This window comes from Hyperolius riggenbachi, chromosome 11 (genome assembly GCF_040937935.1).
Source record: "Hyperolius riggenbachi isolate aHypRig1 chromosome 11, aHypRig1.pri, whole genome shotgun sequence".
In the NCBI taxonomy this organism is placed as follows: Eukaryota; Metazoa; Chordata; class Amphibia; order Anura; family Hyperoliidae; genus Hyperolius; species Hyperolius riggenbachi.
In genome coordinates, this window is record NC_090656.1 from 187,992,000 (window position 1) to 188,017,303 (window position 25,304).

The 25,304-nt window shown below is 43.9% G+C and overlaps 1 protein-coding gene across 3 annotated transcripts in view; it reads right to left on the reverse strand.

The window, feature by feature from the left end:
* Positions 1-574: 574 nt before the first annotated feature.
* PGGHG (protein-glucosylgalactosylhydroxylysine glucosidase) overlaps positions 575-25,304 on the reverse strand; it is a 45,128-nt gene continuing 20,398 nt past the window's right edge. For all 3 annotated transcript variants that reach the window (XM_068261040.1, XM_068261039.1, XM_068261041.1), the window contains exons 9-14: positions 16,027-16,163; positions 12,818-12,951; positions 12,333-12,428; positions 7,915-8,012; positions 5,705-5,910; positions 575-1,896 (exon numbers count right to left, since the gene is read on the reverse strand). In XM_068261040.1, coding sequence (XP_068117141.1) covers positions 1,784-1,896; positions 5,705-5,910; positions 7,915-8,012; positions 12,333-12,428; positions 12,818-12,951; positions 16,027-16,163 — 784 coding nt within the window. In that variant the 3' untranslated portion in view covers positions 575-1,783. The remainder of the gene's footprint in view (positions 1,897-5,704; positions 5,911-7,914; positions 8,013-12,332; positions 12,429-12,817; positions 12,952-16,026; positions 16,164-25,304) is intronic.

Genomic DNA, 25,304 nt, shown 5'->3' on the forward strand with positions numbered 1-25,304 from the left:
TAAACAAATATATAAAATACACAGTTGGTACAAAATACAGAATTGGTAATTACAGTGACAAAATGAATATGAATAAAGGTGTAACACATTCCAAGATACAAAAGGGTGAAAGAGCCCTGCCCTTGCAAGCTTACAAAGGAATGGGGGGGGGGGGAGGACAAGAGGTGGGGTAGTATACAATATTCTCAGTGAGTAGAGTCAAAAGCGGCTGGCACAGTGGATACGGGTCTTGTGGAGGGTTTCCACTCTGCGGTATTGGGGTACAGGGTATCGCCTCTTGCGTGCACAGATTGAGGAACTAGATATAGTGTAGCTGATAGACAAAAGAAGAAAGGCAATCCTGCACTGCTCCAAGGCTTTTCTTTATTGTGGTTTTAGTAAGTTTCAATCTTCATCCATAAAACATACATGTTTTTCATAGAGAGGTAAACATAACTGAAATACCCTGTTGAAGTCCTGGCTGTGGGGCAATGTGGGGGTGGCAGCGGCCCGCCTGACGACCGTTTCGCTCCAACGAGCTTCCTCTGAGGCTCCACAATAAAGAAAAGCCTTGGAGCAGTGCAGGATTGCCTTTCTTCTTTTGTCTATCAGTATACAATATTCATACCTAAAGGCAGTGTGTTTTAGGTTACCTAGTATGAAGTACAACCACAGGACATCTTGCCTGGAGTGCCAAAAAGGCTAGAAACGCCCCCGATGACTTTGTTCAGCATGTATATGACATTCAAGTAATTTGGATGTAAATGGGAGAAGTGACACAGGGCGGTAGTTGGTGTGTTTGGTGGGATCTAGAGATAGCTCTTACTATCTATACTGTACTATTCCCACCTTCTTACTTGCCTAATTAAGCCTATCTCACCCCAACCAGACCATTTGTTCAATGTAATGATTAACCATTGAAATGTTCATTTTTGTTGATTTTAAAACGTGCTAACATATTCCATGGCACTGTACAGAGTAAGAGACAAATATGGGGTACATAATAATAGATACAATGGTATACACAACATATAAACACCGGTACATAATACTAAATTGGTAGACATTCTAATACTTTATAATAATAATTATAATAGTAATTACAGCGACAAATGAAACACGATGAAATGTATAGCAAATCCCAAGACACAAAAGGGTGAGAGAGCCCTGCCCTTGCGAGCTTACACTCTAAAAATGAAATATTGGCTTTTATATTTTTGAAATATTGTTAAATGTAGACTGGTAGTGTTTTTGTGTTGATACAATCTGTGTCTTGTTTTGTATTGTATTGTTTTTATGAAAACCGTTAAAGTGTACCTGAGGCGGATTTTAGGGGGGCAGATGGGACACAGATGCAAGTTCCCTGCTCCACGACATGCCCCTGTGTCCTCCTGGTGCCGCTTTCTGCCCCCCCTTTCTCTTGCCTGCTCAGCCCCCCCGAATCTACCGACATTACTCCTGCATAATTCTCCCTGTACCCCCTCTCTGTGCTCTCTGATGAGAAGAAGAGAGCTAAGGTGCTGCAGTGTCCTGACCCAGCAAGTACTTCCGGGGTTCTGGCCATTTTTTTTTTTTTTAAATGAAAATTTTGAAAAAAAAAAAGACGCAAGAGCAACTCTACATGATCCGACTGCCCTCATTACTTGGATCAGATAGTATGATTTTTTTTTACTGTTATCTGACATCTCGGATTCGCTGTATGCACTGGAGAATGAAGCAGAAACCAGCACTGTAAAATAGAGCTTTTCCTTTGAATTTCTTGCTGAATAAATAATGTGAGTGGCCTTCTCTCTACATCAAACTTCTACGATATATTGCAATATTTCCATGCCCCGTAGCCCTCATCAGAAACCTCCTGAGTCTGGTTTAGCTTTGGTTGAATGGAGGCTGCTTTGGTTGGAAAGGATACTGGATTACCTAAGAAAACAAACAAATCAAATCGTTGAAACTACATTTTGTCGACCAATTAAATCCAGTTTGTTTGTTTTGTTACATTTTGCTCATGAATATTATTACTATTACATTTTGTCGACCAATTAAATCCAGTTTGTTTGTTTTGTTACATTTTGCTCATGAATATTATTACTATTATTATTTATTGTATTTATAAAGCGCCAACATATTACGCAGCGCTGCAACATATGAATATGACTAACTGGCGGCATGCACACTCACGGCGGATTATTGACAGATCTAACCAGTTTTTAAAGGGAAACTAAACTGAGCAGGATATACACACACACACACACACACACACACACACAAACATCACTTCTTGGTTAGCGGCCATGTTTTTGGTTTGTAAACACTGCCTAAAACTGGTGATTAAAAGCCAGGATCGTATCGGGGAACGGTGGAAATGGCAAAGAGGGATCCAGGAGATCACAGTGACTCGATTGGTATGTTTTTTATTATACTACAGTGTTCTCCCCAGAATTTTTTTTCCAGCCGGGTGGCATGAAATAGTAGCCGGGTGGGGCGAGAGGAGAATGTAAGGCCGGGGCTTCGGTGAGCAACTCTGCTTACAGCATAGGAGGAGGTAAGCCGATGACAGCCGGGTGCTCACCAAAACTAGCCGGGTGGAGCACCCGGCTAAAAGAGCTTGGGGAGAACACTGTACTAATCGGACAGTACAGATTCTCTTTAAAATGAGAAGAATTTATATACAATTCAGTAAGTACAGATTACATATAACCATAAGGGCTCTTTTATACCACAAAACGTAAAAGAACTGCTCCTGCCAAAAATCCATTCCTGCAAAATGCATTCATAGTCTATGATATCTGCAGATCATCATACACACCTTGTTTAACCACTTCAGCCTACAGCTTCGAAAATCTTATGCATCCAAGCAATGTTCACCTCCCATTCATTCGCTAATAACTTTATCGCTACTTATCAAAATTAATTGATCTATATCTCGTTTTTTCCGCCACTAATTAGGCTTTCTTTAGGTAGTACATTTTGCTAAGAGCCACTTTACTGTAAATACATTTTAACAGGAAGATTAAGATAGAAATGGAAAAAAAACATTTCTCAGTTTTTAGCCATTATAGTTTAAAATTAATACATGCTACAGTAATTAAAACCCATGCATTTTATGTGCCCATTTGTCCCGCTTATTACACCATTTAAATTACGTCCCTATCACAATTTATGGCGCCGATATTTTATTTAGAAATAAAGGTGCATTTTTTCAATTTGCGTCGATCACTATTTACAAGCTTATAATTTTAAAAAATGTAATAAGATACTCTCTTGACATGTATATTTAAAAAGTTCAGACCCTTAGGTAACTATTTATGTAGTTTTTTTTTTTTAATTGTAATTTTTTTTATTATTTTTTTTAATACAAAAATGTACTTGGGTAATTTTAGTTTGGGAGGTAAATAGCCAATTTTAGATGTAAAATAATGTATTTTTTATTCAATACAGGTATGTGGGTGCAGTTTACTATTTGGCCACAAGATGGCCACATTCAAAAAGTTCCTAGATGCGAACGATGTCGCATCTAGGAACTAAAATGAAGAGAAGTTGTTTCCTGGGGGCAGAAACTCCACGCTCTCTGATGAGAAAGCGTCGGTATTTCTGCCGGGGACTTGGATCGGTGAATGGGAATTATATTCCCATTCACTGATCGGGGGGGCAGCGGGGGCGCGCGCGGGCGCGCGCCTGATCGCGCGCACCACACGGCTGCAGCACCACTGCCTATCTGGACGGATATATGCGTCCAGATATGGCGAAGTGGTTAACTGACATTCATCTGCAGATCAGACAATCATCTGCAGATCTGAAAATCCATCCTGGTGGATCTGATCTGCAGATGAATGTCTGTTAAACAAGGTGTGTATGATGATCTGCAGATATCATAGACTATGAATGCATTTTGCAGGAACGGATCTTTTGCAGGAACAGATCTTTTGCAGATACTAATCTTTTGAATGTGTACAGCATCTGTGTGTGCAGCATCTTGCAAAGATTTTTTTCTGATGGGGAGTTCAGCTCCATAGAAAGGACTGTGAAGGTATGGCTCTCATACTACATGGAAGGGGGTAAAATTGGTCGGTGATCTTTCATTTTCAAAAGACTATGGTCTGATGTGTGTATGAGCCTTTAGATTCTGGAGAAAGAGCCTTCTGTGGTGCTGCGCCTATACTTTGGAGCTCCTTGCCAACTCAATCAGGACATCTCCATTCCTGGAAGCATTTAAACTGAAAAATAACCTGTTTAGTCTAGTATTTAAGAACACTTGACTATTTCCTCTGTAACACACTGTAGTTCACCCTGCATTTATGCATTGATCTAAGACATATCTATGCATGTATTATAAAGCAGCCCTAATGTTTGCTTCTTATGGTGAGCGTCTTGTGTGCATGCCAGTGAGGTTCATCGAGGTGTGTCACTAGCACACGGAAGTTCAGTGGGGGTTCAGCTTGCATCCCTCCAACATCCCATGGACCACTAACACTGCTGGCCACAGCATCTAGGAAGGCTGCCCCCCCCATGGATACAATGAAGGGCGTTTTATGCCCAACTACAGACATTAGGACTACTATTAAACAGTAAGGGCCTGTTTCCACTATCGCGAATCCACATGCGTTGTCCGCATGCAGATTCGCATAGCCAATACAAGTGGATTGCCCGGTTTCCACTTGTCAGTAATCCTGAGCTTTTTTCTGTGCGGGAGAAATCTGCATGGAAGAGCCGTCAGAATTCGCACCCCGCACACCGCTATGCGAATCGCCGCTAATGTATTTAATTGGGAAATCGCACGCGGTTTTGGCATGCGTATTTTACCGTGATTTCGCATGCGATTTTGCATAGAAACTAATGTTAAATCACACAGGCAGTGACATGGTTAAAATCGCATAAATACTAACCTATGCGAAAGTGCATGCAAAATCGCTGTAAAATACGCAAGCGGAGTCGCACCCGCATGCGATTTCAGTGGCGATTCCGCACCGAACAAGTGGAAACGGGCCCTAAGTGTATATTTTATTGCATTTTGTTTTTTTTTTTTAAATACGAGAAAACAGTAAAACATCAATGCGTGTCCGCAAACACTTCAGTAAACAGCTTGGCGTCACATACAATCATGTAGAGTAGGTCCCGTAAGAGATCGGTCATCAAAGCAATCAAAGTTAGAATATTGACCTGGTATATAGTAATAGGCCAGTCCCATGAGTGCTTAATTATGTCAACAAAGTTTCTTTGTCGAATATATGGTATTGGGTACCGTTTGCAAGCGGGAAAGAAGGACCTGACTCTTATGAATATATAAGGTCATTACCGAAGGTAGTTCTAGGAAGTACTTAGTTTCATGAAGAAAAGTATATAACACCCAAAGCATAAAATGAAAATATGAAGGAAAATAACATTAACAAACTAATTAGGTCTTAGAGATGACATGTTTTTACTATTAAAGTACTTCACTACGGTGTGCTCCTCCTTTTGTTCTTCATATTTCTTGCAAATGTTATGCAGCTTGAACTTTGACCAATGAAAATTGTCTGAAAGTTATTCTGATTGGTCCAATGTCAAGCTGCATATAATTTACGCACAAATTATATGCAAGGAGAATTTATTTGCATCTTATTAATGATCCCTATTCTCAACTACTACAAATGTCTTACAAGGATATTTTCCTATGATGGTATATTGCATCTTCATGTACTTTATGTCTGTATGACATTTATATCACCACAGAGGAGGTAAAGTAACTTACCCGGGTATAGAGGTAAGTCTGGTGTGAGCTGTCCAAAAGATATAACCAGTGGAGAGTTCCCAGATTCCTGCGTCAGCTCCACAGTCGTCACAGAGTTTGTCAAAGTGAAATTCAGCTTGTTCCCAAGATAAGAAACCCCATTGATCTGCAGTTTGGTGATTTCATTGCCGAAAATCGGGTCAAAGTCTAAACTTTGTTTCTTGATTCTAAACATAAAAACAACATGATTTCAAAAAAGTCTGGATTTGGAATAAAGGTTAGAATTCTACTGACGTGCAGAGCCAAATCATCCACAAGGCAAACCTAGGAAGTTGCCTAGCAGCTGGAGTGAGTCTGCCTGGTGGTGCAAGCCCATGCATACGCAGAAGAAGCCAACACATCCAGGGGGTCGGCAAACTTCAGTGGCTGCCAGGAAGACTGGAGCTGTGACGAGGGACACACGTGACTTTTAGGGGCTGGAAGAAGCCCCAGGTAAGTAAAAAAGTTTTTTTTGTCTTACCTTGGGAGTCCTTTAAGGACCAGAACCTTTTATTTTTATTCTCATTCTATGATCACTGTGGGTGGCACAGAACTCAGCTGTCATTAGACAGCTGTGTAAGTAGCAGTACGTGCATGCGAGCATATTTGGTGCGCATGGAGCCACTACAGTTACATCTATAGCAGGGAGCTGGTATACTTAAATCTATTTAAAATCTACGCCATGTCAGGAGTAAACATTTGAAACACATGGCGTAGATTTAACTATGCGCCGTCCTGAACCAGTTAAGTAGCTAATATACTTGAGGGCCCTTTTACACTTGCAGGTAATTCCTGCGTTGTGTTGCACTATTTTACCGCAAGGGGTCATAAAGCAATCAACGTTTATGCAGACTTTCACACTTATTACGTTCCACTGCAGTGCACTGGAAGTATCTGAGCTGACGCTAGGGCAGCAGCACGTTACCGCAAACACCTTGCTTAATGCATGGTGATTGGGGTAATAAAAGTCTATGGGCGACACAAATTTATTTTATTTATTTACAAATAGTATAAAATCTCAGGGATCGCAGTGATGTACTTCCTGCCCAGCAGTACTGGAAGAAAAAGAGAGGCGCCCGAGCCTGGCATAGAGACGGCTCTGGCACTTTTGATTGGCCTGAGGAAGTGGGCATAGTCCCATAAAACGCGTTGCCTGTGCTTAGTTATCCATTAAAACTTCCTTACATAAGTGAGTTTGTCGTCTATGAGGTAAGCCACCTCAACCTTCTTTATTTTATTGATTTTAAAGTGTTTTATATATATTGGGTGCCTCTTTTCCTTTGCTGTTCCTGCCCAGCAATGCAACCAAAAAAAAAACAAATGTTAAACCGGCCTAAAAGTAAACCTGAAGTGAGAAAACAAATTTTAGGTTTGATACTTGATACTTATTCTGTGAAGAGTGGAATTCTTACTTTTCAAATAAAAAAGTTACCCTTTTGGTGCTATTCTTAGAGACTTTGATTGTGAGCTTAGCTGGTGGTGTAGCTCCCACCCATTGCCATCTTCATTCTGAGAGCTGTGTGTGCATAGAAAATGCCACTGATTGAGGCCAGGTATTTACCTATAGCTGTTTGTGTACACACTTACCCTAGGTAGTCATTTTTCCTCTCCTCAAGGCCCACCAACAGTGCATTTGTATAAATCCACAGAACTAGTCAATCAGCTCTGCTGCAACACTAATTATCCCACCTGTGATTGTGTGTGGTTTACTGCAAAACATGTACTGGTGGTGGGCCTTGAGGACAGGGTTGGGGAACACTCCTCTAAAAAGTTATCCACAATATGGACAACATTTTTTTTTTCTAAAGTACAATTGATGTAAATCCTAAAAACGGAAGTTTTCAAATTTAGTTTTATTTTTCAGGGAGCACCGAAGGGGTTAAATCACAATGTTTACTGCATGGGGAGAGAGCTGCAGCAGTGCTCCAGCAGTCTATTTACAGCTGCTGATAAGAACGAATTAGACACTTTGATCTGGATAAATGAACACAGAAACGGAGCAGTGGATTTGTTTTCAGCAACTATATGTGGAATTATGATTTTTCATTGTGCGCTGAGCAGGAGTTCAGTTCCGCTTTAACATTTCTTGGGATGGCCTTTGGGTAATCTGAACAGTGAAGCAAGCACTTTGAGTGGAGTTTCTTTTTAAATAAGTCTACTGAGAAGATGTTGTATTAGTCTTTAACACCAACCTGAAGCCGGAATAACCAAAGAGCACAGCTTGCAAAAATCCTCCCATCCCTGTGAGGAAATTGACAGCTCCAGATCCATCAGCACATTCTGTCCATATCTAGAATGAGGGAGAATGGCAAGTGAACCAGAGGGAGGTGGTGATGTTTTGTTACCATAATGGTGGCATCACACGCTGGCATCTTCAAGGTGATCATATTATTACACTAATCTTTGCATTTTGAATAAGATGGCAATTGTAGGTGATGACCGTTGGCTTAATGATGATAATGATAATTAATTAACCTACAACTGCCTTCTCCTTTGATGTTCCGAGTCGTTAAAGGTCAGATTTCCTGGCATCCTCAGGCCTTCATAACTATCACTGGAAAATCAAAGGACACTTTAAAGTGTACCAGAGAACACAGATACTTACCCGTTTATACATACCTGGGGCTTCCTCCAGCCCAATGGGCATGGATCGCTCCCACGCCGCCGTCTTCCGCTGCCTGCAGCTCCGGTACTAGGTCCCGTAACTTCCTCCAGTCGCGGCCAGTCTGCGCAAGAGGAAATGTGCTCTTTGCGTATCTCTCCAGCAGCACTTCACTTGCGTCAGACTGGCCACAAGAATGTGTGTATACTTGTATGAGAAAAGTGTTACTAAATCTCTTGTACTATTGTGGTTTTTGACTATGAATGTTTTATTTATAAAAAAAAGTCCCACTATTTACAGCTTTTGACATTAGCAATTATAGGAATAAGTAAGCAGCTTGGTATATGACCCAGAAGCGCCCTATTTGAAGTAGGAACTGAACTGCAAATTCAGCATCAGTCCACCCAATAGTCCTCACAGCTGCCTTGGTTGTACTTTATTTTAAATGCAGTAAATGTAAATTACAATAATATTTAAAGGGCAACTGAAGTGAGAGGTATATGGAGGCTGCCATATTTATTTCCTTTTAAGCAATACCAGTTGCCTGGTTATCCTGCCGATCCTCTGCCTCTAATACTTTTAGCCATAGACCCTGAACAAGCATGCAGCAGATCAAGTGTTTCTGACATTAATGTCATCTAACAGATTAGCAATTTTTAAATGGTGTGACTTACAGCTATAGTTATGGGGCCCTGAACCCAGGTGATTTGCCTGGAGTTCTCAATTAGTGGTGCAGCCCTTATAAATGCAGCTTTTATACATCAGACCAGAGCTACCTGTCCACCACTACACAGTGCAATAACAATTACATGGAAGATTGAAAAACATTAATCACAGTGCAAAAGTGGCTACACTGTCCAGGACCTGGCCAAATGTATGGTAATGGTATATATAAGTAGCAGGACACTGGTGAATAAGTATAGGTTACTGGCAAATGTGCACAGGATACTGGTGATAACTTCAGTAACAGTGGTCTCTGACCCCTTAAGGACCAGAGACTGTTGGCACCAAAAATTGGGGCTCGCCAACATCACGCTGCACGGAATCGCTGCTCCTGCCGCTCCCCGTCGCCCCAGTGCACTTGCTCTGCCGTGGGTAGGATGGCAGAGCTCTGTGAGCCGATCTGGAGATGATTTCTCTGGCTCCTGACGCCTTTATCAATGTAGGCGGACTCCTGACTGACTCACAGAGCTCTGCCATCATAGTGACAGCAGAGCAAGTGGACTGGGGAGTGGGCTGCGGCAAGTAGGAGAGCGGCCCGATCGGCGGTAGCAGTGAGAGCGTGGCGGCAGAGTGAAATCTATGCCCTGGCTGGGATAACAGTTCCCAAACGGCGTAGATTTCAATTAGCGTTGTCCTAAAGAGGTTAAAGAAGTATGAGGTAGTGGTGAATATGTATGGGGTACTCATGAAAATGTATGATGTACCGTACAGGTGAATAAGTAGAGAATACTGGTGAAAATTTACAAGGCACACTTGACCAAGTAAAGAATACTGGTGAATACGTACTGAATACTGGTGATTTTGTACAATAGAGTGGTGATGATGAAGTATGGGATACTGGTGAATAAATACTGTATGGGGAACTGATGAATATATATGTATTACTGGCTGAATAAGTATGCCTTACTGTTGAATAAGTATGGGGAATAAGTGTGGGATACTGATAAATGAGATTGTAGTACTGGTAAATTAGTATGGGCAGCGGTAACAGCCACTGATTAGCACCTGCCACTATGCCAGCAGCAGTAACAGCCACTGATTAGCAGCCACCACTATGCCAGCAGCAGTATCAGCCACTAATTAGCAGCCACCACTAGGCCAACAGCCATAACAACCACTGATTAGCAGCTGCCACTGTCATTAGCAGCAGTAACAGCTACTAATTAGCAGCCACCACTATGGCCGCAGCATTAACAGCCACTAATTAGCACCTGCCACTATGCCAGCAGCAGTAACAGCCACTGATTAGCAGCCACCACTATGCCAGCAGCAGTATCAGCCACTGATTAGCAGCCACCACTAGGCCAACAGCAGTAACAGCCACTGATTAGCAGTTACCACTATGCCAGCAGCAGTAACAGCCACTGATTAGCAGCTGCCACTATCATTAGCAGCAGTAACAGCCACAGATTAGCAGCCACCACTGTTCCAGCAGCAGTAACAGCCACTGATTAGCAGCCGCCACTATGCCAGCAGCAGTAACAGCTACTGATTAGCAGCCGCCACTATGCCAGCAGCAGTAACAGCCACTAATTAGCAGCCGCCACTCTGCCAGCAGCAGTAACACCCACTGATTATCAGCCATCATTATGCCAGCAGCAGTATCAGCCACTGATTAGCAGCCGCCACTATGCCATCAGCAGTAACAGCCACTGATTAGCACCTGCCACCATGCCAGCAGCAGTAAGCCACTGATTAGCAGCCGCCACTATGCCAGCAGCAGTAACAGCCACCACTATGCCAGCAGCAGTATCAGCCACTGATTAGCAGCCACCACTAGGCCAACAGCCATAACAACCACTGATTAGCAGCTGCCACTGTCATTAGCAGCAGTAACAGCTACAAAATTAGCAGCCACCACTATGGCCGCAGCAGTAACAGCCACTAATTAGCACCTGCCACTATGCCAGCAGCAGTAACAGCCACTGATTAGCAGCCACCATTATGCTAGCAGCAGTAACAGCCACTGATTAGCAGCCACCACTAAGCCAGCAGCAGTAACAGCCACTGATTAGCAGCTGTCACTATCATTAGCAGCTGTAACAGCCACAGATTAGCAGCCACCACTGTTCCAGTAGCAGTATCAGCCACTGATTAGCAGCCACCACTAGGCCAGCAGCAGTAACAGTCACTGATTATCAGCCATCATTATGCCAGCAGCAGTATCAGCCACTGATTAGCAGCCACCACTAGGCCAGCAGCAGTAACAGTCACTGATTAGCAGCTGCCACTGTGCCAGCAACAGTATCAGCCACTGATAAGCAGCCACCACTCTGCCAGCAGCAGTAACAGCCACTGATTAGCAGCTACCACTGTGCCAGCAGCAGTAACAGCCACTGATTAGCACCTGCCACTATGCCAGCAACAGTATCAGGTACTGATTAGCAGCCACCACTCTGCCAGCAGCAGTAACAGTCACTGAATAGCAGCCACCACTATGCCAGCAACAGTATCAGCCACTGATTAGCAGCCACCACTATGCCAGCAGCAGTAACAGCCACTGATTATCAGCCACCACTATGCCAGCAGCAGTAACAGTCACTGAATAGCAGCCACCACTATGCCAGCAACAGTATCAGCCACTGATTAGCAGCTACCACTATGCCAGCAGCAGTAACAGCCACTGATTAGCAGCCACCACTCTGCCAGCAGCAGTAACAGCCACTGATTATCAGCCATCATTATGCCAGCAGCAGTAACAGCCACTGATTAGCAGCCACCACTAGGCCAACAGCAGTAACAGCCACTGATTAGCAGCCGCCACTAGGCCAACAGCAGTATCAGCCACTGATTATCAGCCACCACTCTGCCAGCAGCAGTAACAGCCACTGATTAGCAGCCACCACTATGCCAGCAGCAGTATCAGCCACTGATTATCAGCCACCACTATGCCAGCAGCAGTAACAGCCACTGATTAGCAGCTGCCATTGTGCCAGTAGAAGTGTGTCAGGGAGATCTGAATGTTTGGCGTGATGTGTTGAGAACTACTGGAGTACTAGTAACACGGAAATAATGTTTACGTATAAAATAATAGTAAATAAGTAACGAATGGTGATAAAAAGTACAGAGGAAAGTATTAATAATGTATTATAAAGTATTAATGAGCAAGCACATGACGCAGGTGAATAAGTATGTGATTGGATAAGTAATTAGATACATGGTACTGATGAATACACACAAGGTTCTGGTGAATACGTGGAATAAACTGAACATGGTACATGTGATTTCCATTGGTAAATACCATCCATTTACAGACAGACAATCCACAGAGTGATGGTCACTTACCTTAAAAGGCTCTGTTATGTTTGGAAAGCACTTCATTAAATGTTGCTCTGCAGTTTCAATCTCTTTTAACTCCATGTAGCCAACTGCAAACATGCTCTAAAACAGACAATTATATTGAATGTATTTTATAACTTCAATAGACACACAGCTCTGCTGATAACTTTGTAAGGTACCGTATACTGTATCACCGTGGATAGGCTGACATTTTGATACCCAAACTTTGGGTGATGCAGGCAGAGTTCACTGCGGAGCATGCTTTAGCTGCATGTACAACTAATTATTATCATTTATTATAGACAATCCTTGGCATGGCGTGGGGGTCATGCCAATAAGAAGGCAAAAAGCAAGCTCGGTATGAGAATCAAGGGCGGGAACAGCATCAGGACAGGCAGAGTTCAGGCAGGGGCAGAGACTAGAATATTCTATATAAACATTATATATACAGTATATAATATGTATAACTAGTGACAACACATCGTAATTACCCAAGTCATAGCAGGTCCATCAGGATCCGTTACTTTTTCATAAATTTGAAGATCATTTCTACGTTGTTCTAAAGTCATTGGAAACATGACAGGATAACCAAGCAAGACCACGTCAGCCTGCTTCACATTCTCACCTGTGGAACAAAACAAGTTGAAGGGAGAACCGCAAACTTTGTTTAATAATGGCTGCAAAGTCATGCATGTCAAACTCCAGCCCGTGGGCCAAATCTGGCCCTCAGAGCCATTAAATTTGGCCCTCAAGTGGTTTCCCAACTTTACATAATGTTTGGCCCACTCTAGACCACCAAGGGAACTATACACCAGGAAAGCTATATGGGGAAGGGAGGGGGAAAGCACTAAACACTAGTGAACTGTATAGGGGCGGGTGGGGGACTTTAGACACCAGGGAACTGTATGGGGAGTGAGGACCACTAGACCCCAGGGAACTGTATAGGGGTTGAAGGAGGGCCATTAAACACCTGGGAACCTTATAAGGGAGAAAGGTGACCTTTAGATATTGAGGTTGGCCCGCGACTAGGTCCCAGTGTACAATTTTCGGCCCACATTGTATTGGAGTTTGACACCACTGAACTAGAGTCACTGGCATCAGGCAGTAAAACAGACAGCATCTGTGAGGTCCTTCCAGCCTCACATACTGTAGAGCAGAATTCCACTTTGGTTCTAAAATTTCCAAAACACAGTTGCACAAATCAAATTGTTCGCTAATCTTATTTCGATTGATTTTACATTATAATTTGAAGCCAGCTAAGAATTTCCAAACTGAAAGAGAGCTCAAATTACTCCCCTTTGTTGTCATGGCATTAGTACTTACTTGGAGTACAGAGTGCTCATAAACTCCCCCTGTGCGGCAGAAGCACAACTACAAACCACGGGGCCTCCCCTTCAAAAACATGTTATGGGGACCCCCTATGTAGGTTATCTACATTCTCTCCCCACCCACTTTGATAATTTCTGTTCACATGATCCGACTTAAACCACCCTCATTCTCACCCTATTATTTATGTTCACCCACTGACAAGTGTGACTATCATAATCGCCACCTCAACTCCCACAGAAAGTGAGTGCACCATACCCTCCCTCCAGAAACAAGTGTGGCCAGTGTAACTCCCCACCAATGTAGTAAGTGTTGCATAACGGTGGCCATTAACTACACAATTTCCACAGCGATCGGCCATATGATCAGGCAGGGTTTATGAAGCTGATCGACAACAAGCGATCGATCATTCCATCAATCCATTTTATAGAATGATCCCACTGAGTATTATCGGATTGGCTTCCTTCCCGTTAGCGGGCCCAAAAGAAGGTTTCCGGCTGATCATTCGGGAAATTGTATTGGGCACCTAAAAGAGACTCTTCTATCCTATAAGTTCCTATACCTGTTCTAATGTGGTCTGGATTACTGCTGCCTTTTCTAGTTGCATTGTCTCTGTAATAGAACTAATCTTCTTTCCTTTGTCAGGCTTTGTTGACACAGAGAGGAATGCTGCCTCTGCTGTGATAGGGAGAAGTTATGCATGCCCTCTGCAGGCTCTGTGTGTGCTTTGTTTATCTTTCACAGACAGGCCTCTGCTCTCTGTTTCAGCTTGTCATGCTGAGAAACTGTGAGAATCCCTGACAGCAGTGCAGATAATTCACTGGTAATAAAAACTTGTAGTATACTGTAACATGATATATATATAGACATACATCACTTCCTGGTTAGCGGCCATGTTTTTAGTTTGTAAACACTGCCTAAAACTGGCAATTAAAAGCCAGGATTACGGCAGGGAGCAGCGGATACGGCAAAGAGGAATCCAGGAGATCACAGTGACTTGATTGGTATGTTTTTTATTGTATAAATCGGACAGTACAGATTTTCTTTTAGTCTCCTCTCCGGCACCAAGTGTGGCTAGTATAACGTTTCCCAATAGCACATGTGGCTTATATAACGCCCCCCCCACTTGGTTGAATACGTGCAATGGGGGTGAGAGCACCTGAACGGGGGACCAAGCGAGGACAGGGAAGGCTCTATAGGATCCAGAACCTTCCCTCTCCATCAGTGAGTATGTGATTTATTTTTTTAGCTTCAGTATAAAGTTGAAAATTTGTTCACCATTAACTTCCCTATCCAATCTTAATCATTAAAAGAACTGAACTTCTCTGCATGACTATAAGGCTAGGTGCACACATAGCAGAAACGCTAGCGTTGCGGAAAACACTGCATTTTTGCCGCTAATGGAATTCTGTGGGCAACAGGCAAAAACGCATATAAAAATGCATGTGCATTTTCTATGCGTTTTCAAACCTGCAAATTTAAAAAATGCTGGTTTTGTTGCATAATATTCATAAACGCAGCAAAAACGCACATAACGAAAGTCAACGGGAATGCAATGGTATGCGTTTTCCATGCGTTTTTCCCAAAAACATTTTTTTTTTTGCTGTATTTCCGCTTACTGTTGTCTTCCTAGTGATTTGCATGCATGGAAAACGCATACAAAACGCATTGCAAACACACCAAAAATGCACACAACATTAACATAAAACATGACATAAAACGAAGCCTTTCATATTATGTTATGTGTGCAACCAGCCTCACTACCGTACTTCACTTAATCACCCCTTCCTACTAGTGATGAGCTAAAAAGTCTGTTAACATGCAAAGCCACATCCCCTGCAGAGTGAATTAAAGAGAGTCAATCAGAGTCTCTACCTGCTGGATAATGAAGCTGCCAGCTAACTGATCGGTAGAACAGAATCAATTTCTTTATCTTCTTTGGTCAGTGTATAGGCCCATACACACGTCTGATTGTTGCGAACAACGGGTCGTTGGAACGTTCTGTCGTTCAGTCATCCACACGCCAAATCGGGCGTGTGTACAGACTGTCGTTCGGGCGGATCGCTCAAACTCAGTCTTATCACGCGAACGACAGTCTGTACACACGCTCGATTTGGCGTGCGGACGACTGAACGACGGGACGTTCAAACGACCCGTCGTTCGCAAAAATCAGACGTGTGTATGGGCCTTAAATTTGCAAGGGTTTCTAGGTTGTTGTTTTTTCTTCGAACTTCTTGCTCATCACTAGTTTCAATATAAAACTCTCTTAAAGGTTTTTAAAAGAATTCTCAAAATAACAGAACATGAGAGGATGGAGAATGAATTCCTCTATACATTTAGTTATGGTTTATTGCTTTAATAGGGGTTCAGTTACCTATAGTGTATGTATCATATTCAGGGTGGTAGTTGCTTGCAGAATCGAAGGGCAGCTTGATTTTCTTGGCGGTGTCTTCCCAGGCGTCTGGCACTGGATGCTGTAATTTAGCAGCGATCTCTATAGCAAAGTTTAAACTGCCAGAATGACAGATAAATCAAATAATTCTATTAGACAGAACAAACACTTGTTTTCTATGTTATTGTTATTTTTGAGAGATGACAACCATTATTTATTAGGCCGGTTTCACACCTGAGGCTGCGGTGCGATGCTGTGCTTCCATCACTCGCGCCACAATGCCATAAACGACATGCATATGACTCTGCAGCAGAGTACGGCGAAAGGGTCATATGCATAGCGCTGCCCCTCCCCCGCCGCCCCTCATCCAGTGATGTTCTCCCTGCTGGACAGGAAGTACATCACTGGGATTCCTGACTTAGCCGCCATATTTGCGTTGTACCATATATGCGTACCACACCACCGCCAATGTATTTGAATTTTCTGCGACAGCCATTGACTTATGTGCATTCCGTCGCTGCAGAAGTCCTACAGTAATGCGCTGTTGATTTTGCGGCTGTTCTGTGGTGAATGGGGGATTTCCGGCACAACACGACGCAATGGGGTTAGTATGCTAGGCCCTATATTGCTGTTGCATTATCCTGCGTGCAGAAAGGGTAAACGCAACGCAAATAAAGAGGCCTGGGGTGAAAGGGGCCTGACACAGACATTTTTGGTGCAGCAGCACAACGATTTCCAATACATTTCATGCTGAAATCTATTGGACACTGCTGTGCAGTGTGTAGGCAGGCAGTAGATCTCTCTCTGATCAGATTCCAACAGAGAGTATAACAAGGAGATCTTAGATTGCTTCACTAGCTATCACGACAGATTGCGGATCTGGCATTTTTCTTGACTTGCACTTGATGTACATAAGTACATTGTGTGCCTCTGATGAAGCAGCTCTTGGCCGTGAAACACGTGTCAGGCAGTCTCTTGTGTGAAATTGGATTTCTGAATCGTGTCCATACTGTATAGCCGCAACTTAGAAGATTTGTGATTGAAGAATAAATAGTGAATCTGTTTCTATAAAACCCTGCGTTTTCCTTGTTTGGACTTTGGCATATAACAGTGCATCTTTTGGGGTGGAACTAAACTACCTGTTTTAGTATGGTTTTTGTACTAACATAACAACCCGCCCCCCAGCCAACTGATAGTTGTCTGGGCTCCAGGTAGTACAACCATTACGTTCTGTGTAGTATGAATGAGCCTTGCTCCGGATTCCAAATTCAATTAAAAAACGTGCAGACCGTGGCAGCGGGGCAGCTAACTCACCCTTGTTGCCGCCTATAACTGATGCACATCACATCGTGCTCCATCACTTTCCATCTCTCCAATGCTTCCCCCTTCAACCTTATGCAGGAGAACAGAGGCGCCAAAAGGATAAAAGGAAGCTAAATGAGCTTAACCACTTGAGGACCACAGTCTTTTCGCCCCTTAAGGACCAGAGCCTTTTTCTCCATTCAGACCACTGCAGCTTTCACGGTTTATTGCTCGCTCATACAACCTACCACCTAAAGGAATTTTACCTCCTTTTCATGTCACTAATACAGCTTTCTTTTGCTGCTATTTGATTGCTGCTGCGAGTTTTAGTTTTTATTATATTCATCAAAAAAGACATGAATTTTGGCAAAAAAATGATTTTTTTAACTTTCTGTGCTGACATTTTTCAAATAAAGTAAAATTTCTGTATACATGCAGCACGAAAAATGTGGACAAACATGTTTTTGATAAAAAAAAACCCATTCAGTGTATATTTATTGGATTGGGTAAAAGTTATAGCGTTTACAAACTATGGTGCCAAAAGTGAATTTTCCCATTTTCCAGCATCTCTGACTTTTCCGCCCACCTGTCATGTTTCATGAGGTGCTAAAATTCCAGGATAGTATAAATACCCCCCAAATTACCCCATTTTGGAAAGAAGACATCCCAAAGTATTCACTGAGAGGCATGGTGAGTTCATAGAAGATTGTATTTTTTGTCACAAGTTAGTGGAAAATGACACTTTGAGACAAAAAAAAATAAAAAATAAAAAATTCAATTTCTGCTAACTTGTGACAAAAAAAAATGAAATCTGCCACGGACTCACCATAGCCCTCTCTGAATACCTTGAAGTGTCTACTTTCCAAAATGGGGTCATTTGTGGGGTGTATTTACTGTCCTGGCATTTTGGGGGGTGCTAAATTGTAAGCACCCCTGTAAAGCCTAAAGGTGCTCATTGGACGTTGGGCCCCTTAGCGCAGTTAGGCTGCAAAAAGGGGTCACACATGTGGTATTGACGTACTCAGGAGAAGTAGTATAATGTGTTTTGGGGTGTATTTTTACACATACCCATGCTGGGTGGGAGAAATATCTCTGTAAATGACAATCTTTTGATTTTTTTTACACACAATTGTCCATTTACAGAGAGCTTTCTCCCACTCAGCATGGGTATGTGTACAAATACACGCCAAAACACATTATACTACTTCTCCTGAGTACGGCGATACCACATGTGTGGCACTTTTTTGCACCCTAACTGCGCTAAGGGGCCCAAAGTCCAATGAGTACCTTTAGGATTTCACGGGTCATTTTGAGAAATTTCATTTCAAGACTACTCCTCACGGTTTAGGGCCCCTAAAATGCCAGGACAGTATAGGAACCCCACAAATGACCCCATTTTAGAAAGAAGACACCCCAAGGTATTCCGTTAGGAGTACGGTGAGTTCATAGAAGATTTTATTTTTTGTCACAAGTTAGCGGAAATTGCTTTTTATTAGTTTTTTTCACAAAGTGTCATTTTCCGCTAACTTGTGACAAAAAATAAAATCTTCTATGAACTCACCGTACTCCTAACGGAATACCTTGGGGTGTCTTCTTTCTAAAATGGGGTCATTTGTGGGGTTCCTATACTGTCCTGGCATTTTAGGGGCCCTAAACCGTGAGGAGTAGTCTTGAAATAAAATTTCTCAAAATGACCTGTGAAATCCTAAAGGTACTCATTGGACTTTGGGCCTCTTAGCGCAGTTAGGGTGCAAAAAAGTGCCACACATGTGGTATCGCCGTACTCAGGAGAAGTAGTATAATGTGTTTTGGGGTGTATTTTCACACATACCCATGCTGGGTGGGAGAAATATCTCTGTAAATGGACAATTGTGTGTAAAAAAAGCAAAAGATTGTCATTTACAGAGATATTTCTCCCACCCAGCATGGGTATGTGTAAAAATACACCCCAAAACACATTATACTACTTCTCCTGAGTTGTACTACTTTTCCTGAGTACCTTTAGGATTTCACAGGTCATTTTGAGAAATTTTATTTCAAGACTACTCCTCACGGTTTAGGGCCCCTAAAATGCCAGGACAGTATAGGAACCCCACAAATGACCCCATTTTAGAAAGAAGACACCCCAAGGTATTCCGTTAGGAGTACGGTGAGTTCATAGAAGATTTTATTTTTTGTCACAAGTTAGCGGAAAATGACACTTTGTGAAAAAAAACTAATAAAAAGCAATTTCCGCTAACTTGTGACAAAAAATAAAATCTTCTATGAACTCACCGTACTCCTAACGGAATACCTTGGGGTGTCTAATTTCTAAAATGGGGTCATTTGTGGGGTTCCTATACTGTCCTGGCATTTTAGGGGCCCTAAACCGTGAGGAGTAGTCTTGAAATGAAATTTCTCAAAATGACCTGTGAAATCCTAAAGGTACTCATTGGACGTTGGGCCCCTTAGCGCAGTTAGGGTGCAAAAAAGTGCCACACATGTGGTATCGCCGTACTCAGGAGAAGTAGTATAATGTGTTTTGGGGTGTATTTTTACACATACCCATGCTGGGTGGGAGAAATATCTCTGTAAATGACAATCTTTTGATTTTTTTTACACACAATTGTCCATTTACAGAGATATTTCTCCCACCCAGCATGGGTATGTGTAAAAATACACCCCAAAACACATTAAACTACTTCTCCTGAGTACGGTGGTACCACATGTGTGGCACTTTTGTGCACCCTAACTGCGCTAAGGGGCCCAAAGTCCAATGAGCACCTTCAGGCTTTACAGGGATGCTTACAATTTAGCACCCCCCCCCCCCCACACTTGCCAGAACAGTTAACAAACCCCACAAATGACCCAATTTTGGAAAGAATACACGCTAAGGTATTCCATGAGGGCCATGGTGAGTTCATAGAAAATTTTATTTTTTGTCACAAGTTAGCGGAAAATGACATTTTGTGAGAAAAAAAAAAACACAATTTCTGCTAACTTGTGACAAAAAATAAAATATTCTATGAACTCACCATGCACCTAACGGAATACTTTGGGGTGTCCTCTTTCCAAAATGGCATCATTCGTGGGGTCTGTCCTGGCATTTTAGGGTCTCTGCAATCATTACATGTATGGCCAGTATTAGGAGTTTCTGCTATACGCCTTATATTGGGCATAAGGGTAATGCACTCTGGGCTGAAAGGAAAAATGAACGTCAAACAATCAATCAATCAATGTGGATGAAAAAATATCTGCCAAAAAAAATTGAAAAAAATAAAGAGGGGAAGGCGTCTGCCAGGACATAGGAGCTGCCGCCCCAAAAATCCAAACCCACCAGCTCGTATGCCCTGGCAAACCTGATTTATCCATTCACACCGATCGATGTGGATGAACAAATCATTGCCAGAGTTCTTTTTTGATACAAAGTGTTTGCCAAAGCATATGAAACCCCAACACCACTCCTCGGCCCATATGGCTCGGCAAACGTATCTTTTTGACCGCGGAGGAGAAATCTCGTCCTGCAGCGCTACATGCACCGACTTGTGTGTAAGCTGACAGACGCGCAATGTTCTGTCAGGATGCACCATCAGTGCTGCAGCTGATTGGTCGGTCTGGATAGAAAAAAGAGAGAAGAAAAAAGACAAAACAATACAAAAAGGAGGGGAAGGCGTCTGCCAGGACATAGGAGCTGCCACCCCAAAAATCCAAACCCACCAGCTCGTATGCCCTGGCAAACCTGATTTATCCATTCACACCGATCGATGTGAATGAACAAATCATTGCCAGAGTTCTTTTTTGATACAAAGTGTTTGCCAAAGCATATGAAACCCCAACACCACTCCTCGGCCCATATGCCTCGGCAAACGTATCTTTTTGACTGCGGAGGAGAAATCTCGTCCTGCAGCACTGCATGCACCGACTTGTGTGTAAGCTGACAGACGCGCAATGTTCTGTCAGGATGCACCATCAGTGCTGCAGCTGGTTAGTCGTTAACTTCTTTGCTTACCTGTTTTTTTTGGGTTTTTTTTGTTTTTTTTTAACTTACCTCCCGAGGACAAACCTCTCCTCCCCCATGGAACAATGTGCGAAGTGCAAATCGCACAGAGTTGTGGCGAAGTACATTACGCAATTTGTCCCAAGTGAAAGGAGAGGTTTCTGGCAGCCCTGTGTATTAGGGTCTCTGGAAACCCGATGTTTGGTTTCACACTGCATATTGACATATCCGGTGGGTCGAGCCCGCCGCACCGTATCGTCCAAAACAGACCTTCAGGCAATACCACAAGAGTAGCATTCGGCCTAGTAATGAACTGCGTCACCATAGACCAACATGACTTCCGGGCCGATCGATATTGCCACAGAAGCCACGCAGTAACGTAGGCATGCACTAGCGTTAAGTCAAGCACTTCCGGCGTAGGGGGGGACCGCAAAGTGTGACTTTTGCTAGGCATTTTGCCCTAACGCATCGCAGCAGTGTGAAATAGCACTGAGAGACCCTTGTGTGCCTACCGCTGTGTGTGGAGTTCCCTACTCTCTAATAGTGTACCTGCTCGTGGTACCTCTCAAAACACTCCCCTAGGCATAGGCCAGGCTGGTCAGGACAGGTGGGACAATAAACAGTGGTGTCACGCCTTATTCCAGCCCTGCTGCAGACACGACAGCGTTTTCTTCGGATTCATTGACCTGGGGTACTCGGAATTGGATAGGCGTAATGCCTTCCATGCAGCCGGCTAGTTGCATCTTGGGGTTGGGCCACGGCACCTCCTGGATACAGGAGTTCCATCACGATCTGTTTATTAAATTGAATAAATGATCCAGTTCTCCCAGCCTTACTGTAGAGAACAAAGCTGTTGTAAATTGCCAATTGAATGAGGTAAAAAGACACTTTTTTATACCAGCGTCTTGTTTTTCGGGCAACTAAATAGGGCGCTAACCTCTGGTCATTGAAATCCACCCCTCCCATGTTAGTATTATACTCATGGACGACAAGGGTTTTTTCAATGACCTGAGTTCGTCGTTGAATTTCAACTGTCGTGTCTGCGTGAATGGTGGACAGGAAGTAAACCTCCCTCTTGTCCTTCCATTTCACCGCGAGCAGGTCGTCAGCACACAAGGCAGCCCTCTGCCCCCGTTCAAGTCTGATGGTAATGAGCCGTTGGGGGAAGCCCCGGCGACTAGGCCGCACGGTGCCACAGCATCGGATTTTTTCGATTTTTAAGTGCTGAAAGAGGGCCACACTTGTGTAATAATTGTCCACAAAAAGATGGTACCCTTTCTGGAACAAGGGTGACACCAAGTCCCACACAACCTTTCCACTGCTCCCCAGGTAGTCAGGGCATCCGACCGGCTCCAATTTTGAGTCTTTTCCCTCATAGACCCTAAAATAAGATGTATAGCCTGTGGCCCTTTCACAGAGCTTATAAAGTTTCACCCCATACCGGGCGCGCTTGCTTGGGATGTACTGTTTGATGCGAAGGCGCCCGGTAAAGCGTATGAGGGACTCGTCTACGCATATGTCCTGGTCAGGGGCATAAGCATCTGCAAATCTGGATGACAGGTGGTCTATGAGGGGTCGAATTTTGTGGAGTCGGTCAAAAGCAGAGTGGTCACTTCGATGACAGGTTTCGTTGTTATTGAAGTGCAGGAAGCGCAGGATGTTCTCAAATCGTGTCCTGGACATGGCAGCAGAGTACAGGGAAACATGATATGCTGGGTCCGTAGACCAATAAGACCGCAACACATTCTGCTTTACTAGTCCCGTGTGAAGGAGAAGGCCCAAAAAAAATTTCATTTCGGAAACTTGGACTGGTTTCCACCGAAAAGGCTGGGCAAGTAACTTTTCCGGATTGGCGGTTATATATTGTGTGGCCTTACGGTTGGTCTCTGCCACAATTAAGTCTAAGAGATCCTGGGTGAAGAACAGATAGAAAAAGTCTACGGCCGATCCTAGATTATCTGTCTCCACCTGGACTCCAGACTGGGCGGTGAAAGGGGGAAGTACGGGTGCGGCGGAATCAGGGGATTGCCAATTTGGGTTTGCCAGCACCTCTGGTAAACTAGGGGTAGTACGGGCCCGTCTTCTTGGTGGCTGCGACTGGGATCTTACTGCACGTGCCACCGAACCAGTTTCAACTTCCATGCTGGTGCTCGCCACTTCACCAGGGTCTACGGAAGTACTGGTGCTAGGTCCAGGAGATGTTGTGCTGCTGGTGCCTGCCCCACCATGAAATCTCAGACCAGCACGAACACCACTCTGCTGCCCTTGAGGCCGATCCTGCGCCACCTGCGGTCCAACAACATGGGGTGTGGTACGCCTGGCTTTAGCCGGGACCTCAACCTCGTCATCACTATCGGTCAGCGAGCCACTGCTCAATTCAGGTTCAAACTCTGACCCGGAAGATTCGTCGAATGAGGCGTCCCAATCGTCCTCATCCGACTGGGCCATGTACCTGAGAACCTCATCATCGGAATACCCCTTTCTTGCCATGGTGGTCTGCTAAATTTAGGGGGTATTCCTCTGAGACTACCCAGAAAAAAAGAGCACCTACCTAGCAAAAGGGAGTATTTGAGAGGTAGAAAGCTGTGGTCACTGAGTTTTGATAAAAAAATAAATCAAAACTGAGGTTTACAGTGCCACAGCTATTGTACGGTGTTTTTTGCAGTGATCAGAAAAAAAATTCTGTCACTGCGGTGGGGCGGGCTGAACGCAAGTGCAGGCGAACGATCAGGCCTGATCGGGCAAACACTGCGTTTTTTGTGTGGATCCTAGTGACCCTAATAGATCTGACTGCGATCAGTAATGATCACTTACAGATACTATATAGTACCAATGTTGATTAGCGACAGTGATGACGCTAATTAGTGACTGTGGTGCAGTGGGCTGAGCACTAACTGACACAAAGGGGCCTAGCTAACTGGCCTAACTGCTAACACTAGTGATACTAAAAAAGTGACAGTTTTCACTGATCACTGTTTTTAGATCACTAGGATAGTGACAGGAGGGTGGTGGCGAGTGGGGAATCAGAGGCAATCAGAAACAATCACAGGACAATCAAAGGCAATCACAGGGCAATCGCAGGCCAATCACAGGGCACTCAATTCACGGGACAATCGAAGCCAATCACGGGACAATCAAAGCCAATCACAGGGCAATCAAACCAATCACGGCACAATCAAAGCCAATCACAGGCCAATCAAAGCCAATTACAGGGCAATCAAACCAATCACTGCACAATCAAAGCCGATCACAGGCCAATCACAGCCAATCACAGGCCAATCAAACCAATCACGGCACAATCAAAGCCGATCACGGGACAATCAAAGCCAATCACAGGCCAATCACAGGGCAATCACGGGACAATCAAAGCCAATCACGGGACAATCAAATACAATTACAGCACAATCAAACTGAATGTCAGCACAATGAAATACAATTACAGCACAATCAACTACAATGCACTGGGAAGGTGATGGGGGGGGGGGGGGGGGGGTTTCTGAGGGCGATCTGAGGGTTATGGGGGGTTGATTAGGTGCCCGCATGGGGCAGATTGGGTCCTGATCTGATGGGTGGCAGACACAGGGGGTGACCGATGGGAGATCAGTGAGTGATTACAGGGGAGAATAGATGTAAACAATGCACTGGGGAGGTTATCAGAAGTGGGGGTCTGAGGGCAATCTGAGGGTCTGGGTGGGTGATCAGGTGCCCCCAAGGGACAGTTTAGGGTCTGCGCTGATGGGTGGTGGTGACAAGGGGTGATAGACAGGTGATAGATGGGTGATAGACAGGTGATCAGTGGTTAAGGCAGCTATATAGCTGTATACAGCATACAGGGGGGTGGTCTGGGAGGGGGGTCTGGGGGGGATCTGAGGGTAGGGGGGGTGATCAGGGGACCCTAGGGGGCAGTTAGGGACCTAACCTAGGGGATAGCGTCCCTAGATAGTGACAGGGAGTGATTGATAGGTTCTTAGGTGGGTGGTGG